At 36.4% G+C, this 13690-nt stretch overlaps 1 protein-coding gene across 10 annotated transcripts in view; it reads left to right on the forward strand.

The window, feature by feature from the left end:
• Positions 1-13690, forward strand: part of abi3bpa (ABI family member 3 binding protein a) — a 45836-nt gene that overhangs the window by 24376 nt on the left and 7770 nt on the right. For 4 of the 10 annotated variants that reach the window (XM_088648405.1, XM_088648397.1, XM_088648435.1 and 1 more), the window contains 11 exons: positions 1881-2108; positions 3233-3307; positions 4770-4955; positions 5691-5747; positions 8072-8158; positions 10303-10398; positions 11523-11591; positions 11846-11959; positions 12338-12427; positions 12520-12732; positions 13394-13502. In XM_088648405.1, coding sequence (XP_088504531.1) covers positions 1881-2108; positions 3233-3307; positions 4770-4955; positions 5691-5747; positions 8072-8158; positions 10303-10398; positions 11523-11591; positions 11846-11959; positions 12338-12427; positions 12520-12732; positions 13394-13502 — 1324 coding nt within the window. The remainder of the gene's footprint in view (positions 1-1880; positions 2109-3232; positions 3308-4769; positions 4956-5690; positions 5748-8071; positions 8159-10302; positions 10399-11522; positions 11592-11845; positions 11960-12337; positions 12428-12519; positions 12733-13393; positions 13503-13690) is intronic. The other 6 variants (XM_088648451.1, XM_088648460.1, XM_088648415.1 and 3 more) reach the window with 5 other exon arrangements.

A 13690-nucleotide genomic window follows, 5' to 3' on the forward strand; every position in this document is an offset into this window, starting at 1 on the left:
TCTCTGACCAAACGTTTCTTCCCTTTCCTGATGTCTTTAATGGTGGCCACTCCTTGAGGAAGCTGTGTTGGCGATTACTCTCCTTTGTGAAAAGTCCTCCTACAGTACTTCATCATATGATTCAGAGCCACTATAGTATCCCACTAAGAACAAGGCACTATCTTTAAGCCAATGCCAAATGGGCCTGAAACCAGGACTAAGTTAGTGGACTTTGGCTAAATTCATTGGAAAATCATTAATTTAGGCATGATTCACCCAGTATAATTTACTTAAAGGTATTATTCATATTGCTTAGTTTTCTCAAGGGTTATTTTTAAAAATCAAATGAAGCTAATGGTCTCTAAAATGTCTGTCCAGCATTCCAGCAAGTGAACTAGGCAGCTTCCTGAAAATTAAAACCTTATTTTAATGCAGTATTTATGCTTTGACTTAATTCAGGATATAATGAGCTCCTCCATAGATGATATGTAATGGATGTACTGCGTAAGAATACAGTAGGTATCCTGGTATGTGAGACCAGTAATGTACAGTAAATACCCATTCAAATAAAATTGCTTTATCACTGAATCAACAGTAGAATTCCAAATCAAGTTCAATGGTATTAATATCTTAGTAATCTTAATATCTTAATATCAGTGCCTTTTGGTACCAAGGGACTGCAATGCAGATTTTTCAGATGTATTTATTATTAGATTATTGTTTATTTTCATTTGTCCTTACAAGTCAACTTTCTGCTCAGATGTAAACTCATACTTGTGCCATGCTATTCCATATTTTATGTACTTCCTTCATCTTTTTCCTCGGATTATTTTCCTTCTTTTCATGTTTAAGATTTTTTTTCAAGGTTGTGCTTTCAGCAGATGTTTAACCAAGCTTTATTTGCACATTTTGGGTTCGTCCAGACTGCATGTGCAGTGTCTGATACATAACTGCATGCTGGGAAAGTCTAATTCATTTTTATCTTTTAAGGAAAATGTGCTGATCTACCCTTACATCATCAATTTGCGTCCACAGTAATTTTAATAAATCAATTATACTTTCTGTAAATGACCAAACCAGATGGCTATGTAGTTCATCAGCATTTTTGACCATATTATATGACCAGATTTACACACAAGCACTGGTCTGTCCATCATTTTGTGATATAATTTTTAAAAGGTCTAGAAATAGTGTTTTTAAGAACCTTCATTATTACCATACTCTGAGTTTAAGCAAACTTTAAATAAATTCTTACAAAGTGTTGTGAGAATTTAGTTACGTTTCCTTGTAAATGATTTGCATCAACTATTAAAACAATGCCAGATGATACTTTTTATATCTTAGAGGTTGATCTGTCTAAACTTTTAAGTTCAGTGAATGATAATGCCTATAGCATCAGAAAAACATGATGAAAAGGAATTACTATTTCTCTAGTAATTGCCTAATTAGTCGACATTAGTCATGGCCTTTAAAGACTGAAAAAGCAATAAGTTATGCCACAGTCTAAAATGATTGATCACAATCTATCAGAGTCTTTGTATAAATAATTGGCTTCATTGTTTTTCCCTCATTACAGTACAAACTATAGATGTTGCATTCCACTAGTACTCACATCAGGCATGAAGATGGTTTTAATTTTGTCTCTAATTCTTCCTGCAGAGGAAAAGAGCATCTTTTGAAAATAATTCATCTTACAAACTTGTTTGCCTATTATCCTCTTAAAACTGTGTACTGACGAATGTCCAAATCAAAGCATTGAAGGAATAAAAAAAAAATGAGTTCAGTAATAATTTAGAATTAATTGCAAACTTTCTTCTGGTTCCCTACTTAAAGGAAATCCACTGATGAAACACTATGGATACCATGAAGGTCACTTGAATAAAATGTCTTTTTTCATCCAGGTATAGCAAACAGTTTTACAAAGGTCCCGTCCTCACCTGCTGATGTGCCAGACACCACTACCCAATTCATTCCTTCCAAAACCCTCACTACATCTGCCACTCCAGTTGTTATTCCTTCTGTAAACGATGAAAAGCATCAAGGGCAAGCTCAACCCAGAGCAGATACTCCAACCACAAGACCACAGATTTCCTCAACTAAAACAACTGAAAGACATCAGATTTCTCTGGGTAACTGAGATTCTTTCCACTTTTTTTTATCCTTTCAAAGGCATCAGGGCCTTAGCCAACGCTGCAATAGTTGAAGTGTTCAGTGCCGTTTTCGTCTTCTCAAGCAACGCTTAATCCTTTTGCCTTTGTAAGCTGTCCTTTCCTGTCAGTGCCAAGCTCGGCAACTGAAAGGATCCAGCCTACAGGGACAAGAAAGGGGCAACAGCGATAAATTCTTTGCGTGAAATTTAATTTCAGTAACTGCTGTGTTCTATGACATTTTCCCAAAACATTTGATAGTTCTGAAGTATTTAGAGACTTGATAGCTCCAGCGCGTAAGTTATTGTTGGCTGTAGTGATCCTTCATTTGGTCTATAGAAAGCAGCTGTTCACTTCTTTTCAGCTACGGCCAATCATGTTTTTAGATTTCTGCAATTCAAGTCGCTTTGTTACAGGCAAAATGTAGGAAAATGAATAGCATTTTAATCAATTATAAGATAAATTAGTAAAAAAAAATTGTGAATAATGTGATTTAAGTTAGTATTTACTGTAGTTCATATTCTTTCCTCCTAGTTCATGGACGTTTTAGAATATCTTGCTGCTGATAGCTGATGACAAATAAATTGTGGCCAAGAGCAATTTGTTCTGTCTAAAAAAACAAATATGGGATTGTGATTAATTACAAGGTTCAAATACATGAGCCATGTTTGTTGAGATTGAATAGTTATAAATCTGCTTCATGTGGTAATTTATAGATACGGTACCATGATTCATATCATGTTGAATCAGTCTGAATGAAAGTCAGGAGCATTCAATAATTTTGGGACTTCGTCCGACTGGGTGTCTCCCTGAAAAAACATTTACATTTCAACCATTGATTTTAACAATATTCGACAATGTTTAATGCAAAACTTTCATTGATTCTTCATTGATGTTTCCCCTAATGACACAATGGTGCTTTTGTCACAATTCATTAATCATGCTGAAGTATTAATGACCATATACATGTACAGTACATAGAGTATAAATGTTACAAATGTCGATGAACTGAATTTATTCACATACTCTGCATTTTCTAAAGTTTACTTTGATGTTTCTATGTAGCCCAGGCTGCCTATGTAAAAGTGTTCTTTTTTCTTCTACAGCTAAAGGTGAAACATATCAAGGACACTTTGTATCCAAACCATCCATTGCTACTCTCAGACCAAATGTTATCTGGGGTAATGGTTGTTTTGTTTTTATATTCACTTCATTTTAATTCCTTTTTTTATTCAGGCTTTAGGTCATGCTCCTGCAGCTCCACTGCTTTCCAGCTTGTTCAATTGCTAGCCTTCACCGTTTGTTTTGCTTTTTAGATTCAGAGCTTTCCATTTTCCTATCACACAAATCAAATTCTCTCTGGAACAATTTTGCACTTCATTGCAACTCCCTGATGTGAAAAGATGAATGTTTTCAAAATCTGAACAAGCTTCAGTCTTGTGCTTGTGGACTGGTTTGGCTTCATCAGCTCTTGCAACTGAGATCTCTGTTTGTTTGAAGTTAGGCTTTTGTTCAAGTATGTTATCTGACATAATCACAACTAAGTCTGCAGCATACAAACCCACAGTGTGAAACGTCAAACATTATAGCCCTCAGTCTTTACAAATACAAAATAAGTCAATCGCACTTTTGAACCAAAATAGCTCAAACCAGTTTTCAAACTTAATTAGCATAACTGCTAATTACAGAAATAAATTAAAAATCAATGTGACCTAGCCTCACAGTGTTGGGCTCCCAGATTCAAATTCAGGACCTGAGGTGCTATCTATCTGTGCAGAGTTTCTATATTCTCCCTGTGTTCATGTGGGTTTCCTTCAGGTGCTCCAGAGTCCCCCAACAGTCCAGAAACATACTGGTTAAGTTAATTGGCTTCTGGAAAAATTGCTCCTAGGTGTGAGTGTGTCCGTGTCTGCCCTGTAATGGACTGGCGTCCTGTCCAGGGTGTATCCTGCCTTGTGCCCGTTGCTTACCGGGATAGGCTCCGGCTTCTCCTCAACCTTGAATTGGAAGAAATGGTTAGAAAATAGATGGATGGATGAGATCTAATGTTCAATTCATCCATAAAAGAATGCAGCAAGAACCAGCAAGTATTAGCGGTAATTTATTTTAAACCCAAAACTGTGTATGTTCTTAAGTTTTGATAAGTTTCAAGATACACCATCTATTCACTTGCTGTATAAAACATACAGAATGCTAAGCTTAAGCATAATCTGACATTTTTCCTTTGTTGTCAATGAGAATGATCTTATCAAAATCTTTCTTTTACTTTTCTGTTCTTTCACTTGGGGGCTCGCAGTTACGAGTCTCTGTTCCTCCTAGGACTTCTTTTGTCATAAGTATTCTGGAAAAGGAAAACTGCCATCTAGTCTTCAGCCTATTCAAAATAATGCAAGTATTAAAAGCGAGTTACTTCTTCATCCAAAGGAGTATGCTTTAATGTCGTAGCAAAACTGTGTTGAGCACAATCACGTCATCGTGTTTTTTTCTTCACAGCTAACGCGACATCAATGGTCATGCTACATCTAACTGCTGTATGCCTTCTAACCGAACGGGATCATTCGTCTGTGCGATGAAAATGGTGCTTTTATCAGGAAAACTATAAGAAGCTCTAACCAAGCCTGAATTTGTTTTTCATTTGTTTAGATAAAAGAAATCCCTTCCGTAACTTCACAGCCCCGACGGCAAATCCCTCAAGCCCCTCAATCCACCAGCCATATAGAAAACCTTCAATGAGAACTTTTTTTAATTCATCTAACGGATTAACACGCCCGGGACATGTCCCACCCGGGCCAATTAATACTGCTCAAGCAACAGAGAACCGTCGCCAGGGTAATGGAATCTATTTTCTGTTTACAGTGGTTTCCAACTCTTCCCAAACTTTTCAGGTAGTCAGCTTTTTTAAGAGGGCTTCTGAAATGCAAGTCCTCCCAGGAATTTTGCCACTGGCTTTTTCCGTTGCAGGACTAATGCAATTTCAGATCACTAATCAGTGGCTAAATGATGTGATAATTTGGTTTGGCCTGTTCACATACTTGGCAGCTCCAACTTGCTGTCAAGTCCTCTTCTACAAGATCTGAAATCCTGTTTGTTTTTTTTCCTGCTTGATTATTTCTCTGATCTACATTAGATTACAAGCATTATTTATGATAAGGTTCTTTTAGAAACACACTTTTCCCAGTCTTTACATAAAAAAAACAAAAACCATAAAAAATATATCTGCAAGCCACAATAATCAAGTCACTTAAGTGTGGTTTGCCCATAGCGAGCCTTCGGTCTTAAATTGAATTTGCGTATGACGTTTTCAAGAGTTCCATGGAGTTTTTGAAGATCCTTCTGAGGAAAGTATTTTTGTGATGTGGCTGCAATGAATTTTTGTAACTTAAATCTTACACTTTCAGAGCTGTTTTGTTGGTCCAGTGTGGTACACACTATTACCATTGATTTTAAAGTTTAACAGTTTAAAGATTTTAGATCATTTTAGATCACAGAAATACAACCATAGAAAAAAATATCTATCGTTGCCAATGGCTGCTAACAAGACAAGTTTTTTTTCTTTCCCCACAGTAAATGGAGAACAACATAAAGGAAATGTGCGGCCCAAGTGGCAACAAAGCAGCATAGGTAAAAGAGATGATTACTACTTTCTGCTGAGTTTTTTTTTTCACCTTAACCTGCTGTACAGCATTCTCCATTCCATTTCAGCTCCAGCCCAGGCTAATCTGAGTCATACGCCTATGTTGCTTTTCATTTGTGTTTTGTCTGTTCGCCAGTCTGTTGTGTTGATGTCAAAGTATCTGCATGAAAGCTTTGCAGATCAGATGCTGTTGTTGCCTTGACAAAAGCGAGTCTCAAAGCAGCAAGCGCCTCTTTTCAGTAATTTTAAAGTAGAGTTCAGTTGCACAGTATTTTGCTGCTGGTTGTCTGTAGTGGGGGCTTTCAAAAAGCACACACAGGTCTGGGGGACTGTGCGCATGGATATTTGCTGCATGTTAAAGTCTGATTATGTCATCCACATCAAGCATGTGATGTGAAAGCCACAGCCTTTCGTGCTAAGCTGGCTTGGGTTCATATCATTCTTGCTCATAATCAGTTTGTGATTTGTCTCAGTCCTGCAGGGTAAAGGATGTGTTCTAGATTATTCAGAATGGTGTACACTATAGTATGCATTTAGTATTGTATTTAGTATCTAATTCTTGATAATTGTACTTATACTTGTGTTATACTTTATTACAACAGAGTTAAAGAAACAAAAAAGTTAACATTTTCAACAAAAGTCATGGAAGAATTAAACATCTACCATGATGATTCATAGAAAGCTGAACAGAACTGCCAGAAACTATAGAGAATGCTGATAGATAAAAACGTCTTTTACTGTATATTACTTACACAAACATTGGATGCCCAGTGCTTTTGCACTAAAAATCTAGTGGGTTTGTATAGTCCAGATGTGAATCAGCATATTGGATGTTTATTGGTTTCGTGAGCATGGATTCAGGAAGAAGCAACATGCTTTTTCAAAACTCCACATTTGCAAAGTTCTCTAACTGTAGGTGCCACCTTTCATGGGATTTCGTCTCTTAGTGGCTACCTCATTCTTTGGAATAGAGATGAGTACAGGGCGGACCAGGCAATGTTCTATCAGAATGTTGTGGTTTTCAGCTTCTTCCCCACAGAAGGCCCACTGTAGCCACTCTGGAATGGTTTCGGCACCGATTAGCTCACAGCTGGCCATGTTCCAATACCTTGGAAATAGCAGCAATACACATGCAGTCTCACAAAGATTCAGAAACCTTCAGTTTAGCTTCACAAAGAAATGTAGGACCGATTCTCATTTTATGCTACTGAAGTGAAAGTTGAGAGAATTCAATTTTCTTAGTTGACCTTGAATAAACACGTAGCATTAACCAATTGTGTTGTTTAGACAGTACGTTACAAAACAGTTGTAATTCAGATAGACGCAAATTCAATATTAGGAGATACATTTCTGATTAAAGCACTATCACATGAAAAGGAAAATGTTGGTGCTTAAATAGTCAATGATATTGCTACCTTCCACCTCCATCAGTGTTGTACACTTCCTTTAAAATATAAAAACATTGTTTGTTAAACTATGTGATTTGACAGTCTGTTGAAAAGTAACTCATCCCAGAAAATGGTACCCTAGTTATGATTTCTGGTCAATTGTATCATTGCAAGGGTGTGTAGAGCATACTTAAATATTTAAACAACAACACAGACAAATATTAATATCTAGTACAGTTTAATAAAATACTGTATCATTTAAAAACGTTAATTACTGTATATATTTAAGAATTCAGTGAACAATACTGCTGGAGATAGAGAATACCAATATAACAGGTCAGCAGGTGTACTTCACATGAGCAATTGTTTGTCAGCATAGTAAAAACAATGGAAAAAAATAACATTATTGAACCCAGGGGGTATTTATGTCAAATGCACTTACAATTCCCATTCAGATTAAGTTTTGAAATGTTTCATGAGGCTCTACGTAGATTTTATTTTGGGCTGAACTAAAATACAAAAATATCTTTAGGTTAAGCTTTGTATACCACTGATGAATTTTCATGTCTGCACTAGGATGGGTGTAACCTAAGGAGAATCCCATAAAATGCTGCCCTCTAGCTACTGTACATGAAACCAGTTTGCGTCAGTTTTTACCTTACTTCATCTTGGCAATTTAAAAGTATTTGGAGCCCCAAACTACCTTCTCTGTGCTCTAATGTGTGTTTTTTTGCAGTGATAAAAGGATTGGTGTTTACAATATCTTCGAGCGCTGTGTCTGAACAGATTTTAATACAACTGATGCTGTACTGTACATCTTTCAGGACTGAACATCAATGTTATGATTCCTGAGAAAGTGTCTTTAGAAAGGAGTCTTCTTAATAATGTTCTACCTCATTTTAACTGAAGTGCTTTTTCTACAGCTAACAACTCATTGTTGGAGGATATAGCACCTGCAATCCCTGATCATTATGAATGGTCAGAGTCGACACTGGGTAACAATTTCTCTGGTAATGGCATGACTGTTGAACATTTTTTGTTTTGCTCTCCACGCAAGGCTGGCTCGTCACTGTAAAACAACAGCAACTACAGCGCCATAATCTGATTAAAACTGCATGAGACTGAATGCTCCATTGAGACTCCAGTCACATATCATTTTCAATAAGAACACTTGTATTTTCTTGTCTACTTACCAAAGGCATTGTCCGGGCCTTTGCAAGGTACTTTCAGTTGGAAAGTACATTGTCTCATCATCTGAGCTTATTTTGGCTTGTTTCTTTTGTGAGTTATTAAGCTTTGCATTTCATGTTTTGTGCAAAATGGTTGATTTCTTGTCAATTAAAAAACAAAGTACTGTACCAACAATTATAAAAGCTTTTGAGGCTACTTTTCGAACTTTACAACTTTTTCTTTTTGACTGGGTGGTTTTCAATTTTTTGGGCCGATTTGCTTTTTGCTCACATGCAAGTATTAAAAATACAAAAGCTAGTGAACTCTAACCACACCACAAATTAAAGGGTGCCAGTATTTAGAATTCTCTCATACTATATGAAAAGCGCTGCACTGTCCAGAATATTTAGCCTTAAAAAGGGTTCAGTGTTTCAAAAATATTAAGAAAATTTAATTAAGGCTAGGCTAACGACAATACTTCTGCTGTTAAATTTTATAATTGCAATCTGCTTACTGCTTGGTAAATTCTAGTTTGTTCCAACTTGTAGTGTTCTTCCAATAAAATGATTGGATCAAAAGTGGGTTTCAGTGGAAAGTAATACATTGAAACTATATTTTTAGTGTACATTTTAATTAAGTTAATTAAGTAGCTTCACATTTTACACACAAAATAGAAAGAGACAGTTTTATTAGAATAGTTTGGTACAAACATCATGTTAAGCCACCGAAATAATCTGCATATACTTTTATTTGTGCATGAAATTTAAGTTACCTTTCAGTTTGCATTGCTGAATTAAGAATTCAAGATTTTTTCTCATTTACAAATATTTGAGTTTTCACTTCTTTACTTAAGGATGTTTTTATATTAAGGTAATTAAAAAGTCTTCTTTATCCTTTGCACTTTGCTTATTATACCCTAAACACAACAACACATTTTACCCAATAATCTGTTCTCAAGTACCCATCCCTGAGTTTTTCTCAGGTGATGAAACTTAACTATATGAAGAAAATTAATTCATTGAGGTAAAAGACATTTTTGTTACACATTTCAGATTGTTGAACTGAAATAAATAACAATAACACAGCAATTAGACTTTAAAGAACTGTTTTTGGAGCTGCAACAATAGGTTGATTGTGATGCATTTGGCATTGCTGTAATACAAACCAATTCCTAGCAGGTTTTTAGTTCTTTTTTACATTGAGGAATGTATTTTTTCACCATAATCCATTCTAATATAAAATGATTTACACAAAGGTTTCTTATTTTTTTCCTTTAGGAATATTGCTTCCAGCTTCTAGTACTTTGGTCTAATTGGTCTTCAGTGCTATTGGTCTCTAGGAATTGGAGTAGCCTTTATTCATCATTCATCTGGTTATTTTTCTTTGCCTCTGACAGGCACTTTAATGCACAATTTCAAATGTAATCTTTTGTTCTGGGATTTGCAGAAAGGCATGTTTGTTCCTCTCTGAAAGATATTTTATGTGGTGGGTCAAGACTGTATTAAGACTGCCTCACTGCTGGAGGTGAAACAGGAAATTCTAAATGTCTCTTCTGTGCAGTGCTCTGTCAGTGGTGGAAAAAAAGCATTTCTAACCCCTTGCATGATGTGTGTCATTTTTTTAACAGGGACTGCGAGGCAGCATTTCATTAATTGTGCATTTTTGTCCCTTTTCTCCTCTGGATACACTAATTACATTTGATTCTATTTTTAGTGCTGACATGTTTTTCATGGCATACCAATTAATGGACATTACGGTGTCATTGGTTGTTAGTTCTTTATACATAATATTCATAGAAGCTTTTCTGTTTGATACCATAAAGACTTGAATTGTACTTTGACTTAAAACCTATGGTACACCAGTACTGTAACATAACTCTCACTGTAATTTCCTTTATAGGTTTAAGTTTCCCACATGTGCAAAAGGAAAAGAAAGTTATCCAAGGATTTAAAAAGTATGTCTATTCTCTTATTTTGCCTAATAGGAGATCGGTCTTCAAATCCTGGCAGTGGTAGTCGCCCTGGGAGTTTTGGTAATGGTTCCGTAAAACCTGGCACTGTTCTTAAGCCTCATCAGACAGGTATATAGCTGAAAAGATAAGGATGTCTCTTTTTGTCCTTCATATTGAATGGGGGTATTTCTAGAACCCAGAGCAAATTAAAAGCCACAATTGGCAATAAAAAATGAATTTGCACAACTTTAGATCAATGCACTAAAGTAATTTCTGGGACCAATTCTTCTGTTTAGCAGAGCCATGAGGCCTAGAACAACAAGCCAATAACTGCATCACTACATACTGCACAACTGTAGAAACAATGTGCTCGTATTAACTGCAGGCAACAGAAACATATATATGCCAAAGAAGTTAACATCTGCTTTCTGGTTACTTAACTATGCTTATTGCCACAAGACAAGCAGTTTCAAGTTTTTGGATGTTGAACAGGACAAATAACTGTTGCCTTCATTACCCATATAAACTGTTGGCAGTATATTTTTGTTAATTCCAATAAAGTGTATTATTTTCTCTTTTAGGTGTAACTATGCCATAATGCTTTTCTTTTTTATTCTTCCTTCAAGTTACAGATGTTTTGATTTCTTTTTTTCATAAATACAGCTTCCAGTATAATGCTCCTGCTCTAGCTAAAAACAATAGTTAAACATTTATAAAGGATTTGTTTTTAAAGTATTTGCAGTAACAAAGCTTGCTGTAATATGTGAAAGTCTCTTGGTTTCACAGGACAAACCACTAACACTTTAAGTTAATAGGTAGTCTGTAAGTCATTTGTTCTATGTTGTACAAACCCTGTAAAAAGGTTAGGTACTCATTACCTTTAGTCATTAATAATACCCACATTTTTAATTAAGGCCTGCATTACAAATGCAGTGTATTAGTCATTCACTAGCACTCAACAAGCAGCATTTCAGTAATAAAGCTTATACTATAACCTGTAACCCTAAATGTAAGTGCTACTGACAAATATCAATTAATGCAAGCCTGAAAGTCTTGCATGAACGAAGGGGGAATATGGGAGTTATTTTGGCTGTTTTATTGTACTGTATATGAATGTGCTCATTTGTTTAAAAGGAAAAATCATAAAATACAGGTAATTCTGGAAAGGGTAATCATTTTTGTTTATTGCCATTGAGCAAGGAATGACTAAATACTGCCTCTGTCAAAGTTTTTTTTGACATTGTCTTTCACAGTGATTCCCAGACAGGGATCCCCATCCCAAATCACCACTAACACAGTAGTGGACAAGTCTGGTAAGAAAGGTAGGATAGATATTTCATTTCTAGCTGCAAAAATAGTTCAGCTCATCCTCTGACCTTACAATAAGCTTCAGGAAAGTTGTGTTTAAAATGCCTATAATACAAGACAAAAAGGCAAAGAAACTAACTAACTAACTAACTAACTAAGCTATTTATAAGACATTATCATGACTCCGAAGCTAGAAAAATAAATGTGCATGGTCTTGACCATTGATTGTAATCATTTAAAAAAAAACAAATTTCTTCTTGTGTTAAAGATCCAAGAAAGCCAAATGACAAAATTCTGAAGGTAGTTATACCTTCAGTGACTCCAAAGCCTAACAAACAAGAAAGGAGACAAACAACCACAACAAGTCCTCCCACAATGAATGGTAAGAACTGAATGCACTTAGAGAATTAGAGTTAGAGAATCCCAGGGAATGTGGCTTTGGCACTGGCTATTTTCATGTGCTAGGGTGGAAAAATGAGCTCCAAGAGCCACAGTTCAAGGGAAGGTAGGCAGCAATGGTGTGAGACCATCATAACCTGCTCTTAAGGAATTGAAGGATTCTAAGCTATGATACTTGAGTCAGTTTCTCATTTTTCAGTTCTGGTTGCTGTGATGCACATTACAGTCATTACAATAATGGTTTAATTAGTGTTGCAATTAATTTGAGTCTAAATTGCTTGCCAAAAACAGGAATCCCATTAGAGAATATGATTGAAACATTCTGTAATTTTATGGAATGACCCCAACCTCCTTCTTACAGCCTCCAGGTTTGACATTGGCGTCAACTCTTCAGTCTTTAGCTCAGTTCCTTTGTCAGATGTGGATGCAATGGGACAAAAGCGCTTTACAGGTACAGTGTGCAAATCCCACTTAGCCCCACGCAGTCCCTTCTGTATTTACAGAGTACTAACCCAGTTTCTCCTTGTTCCTTTCTGCCTTCAGCCCCTCATGTTGTATATAAAGTGGATAAGAAGCCAGATGAGCCTTGTTCCATCACAAACTCCCTCAGCCATTTTCCTGAGGAAGAAGTTAGTGACCAGAATGCCACTGCTGCTCCCAGAAATCCTCCTACAAACCTGACTGTGGTGACTGTGGAGGGCTGCCCTTCCTTCATCATCCTGGACTGGGAAAAGCCCGACAATGACACATCCACAGGTTGGTGGTGGAAGATGCAGCTGGTGCTCAGCTGATTTAAGAGCAGAAAAGCCGTATCAACTTATGCTGGTATTCATTTCCAGAGGGTGGAGTTAGGGTAAGAAAGTACAGTAAATCAGATTCCCAAAGGGAGGCTACTAGGCCCATATAGTAGTCTGTTTGGTAATTAAAAACCAATTGATCCAAGGGTCTGATCCATCTCTTTCTTGAATGGTATCATTTTCAACATACTGATTTGTTCTTTACTCCTACAACCCCTTGATTAAGGGACTTCCTGTCCATGGCTTTAAATTCACTTCCTATACAGGTCCCACTTGTGTCCTCCTGGTGTGTTTCACAGGTGATTCTAAATGTTGTCCGGCAGTGCTGACTTTGTCAGTGCCTTTGTGGGTCTGGAATACTGGGATAATTCTCCCTCCTAGTTGTCTTTGTTAAAGACAATAAAGGGTCAGGTCTTACATTTGAAGTTTCAATCACATTCTTGCAGATACTGTACACCCATCTATTGTCTGTAAGCTTTCTTCTTAAAAGTAAACCATATAGCTGCATGAAAAATGAGCACAAACATCGATTTCGGGGGCCAAAATAGCTTTAGGCAATGTCTTCTTGAAATTGCTCTCTCCAGACAAACATTTAAAACTTCTCTCCTTTTTCGATGCAGAATATCAAGTAACCACAAAACAAATAAATAGCTCTGGAGTTCAAGATGAATCGGTACTGACGACCAACCAGACCCACTCTGCTGTGGAAAATCTGCAACCCAACAGCAGGTACAATACTTGAACAGAAAGGAATGGAGATTAAGAAAAGTGGTCTGTTACAGGACAATTGCTCACTCCATGTGCATGACCAACTGGCAATCATTAAAAAGAAAATATATATATATACTGTTTCAACACATCTTAGTACTTTCAGTCCATTAAATCAGGCAAAGAAGGTACTGTAGCAGCCAATGGCA

This window comes from Lepisosteus platostomus, chromosome 2 (assembly GCF_059453375.1).
Source record: "Lepisosteus platostomus isolate fLepPlt1 chromosome 2, fLepPlt1.hap1, whole genome shotgun sequence".
Classification (NCBI taxonomy): Eukaryota; Metazoa; Chordata; class Actinopteri; order Semionotiformes; family Lepisosteidae; genus Lepisosteus; species Lepisosteus platostomus.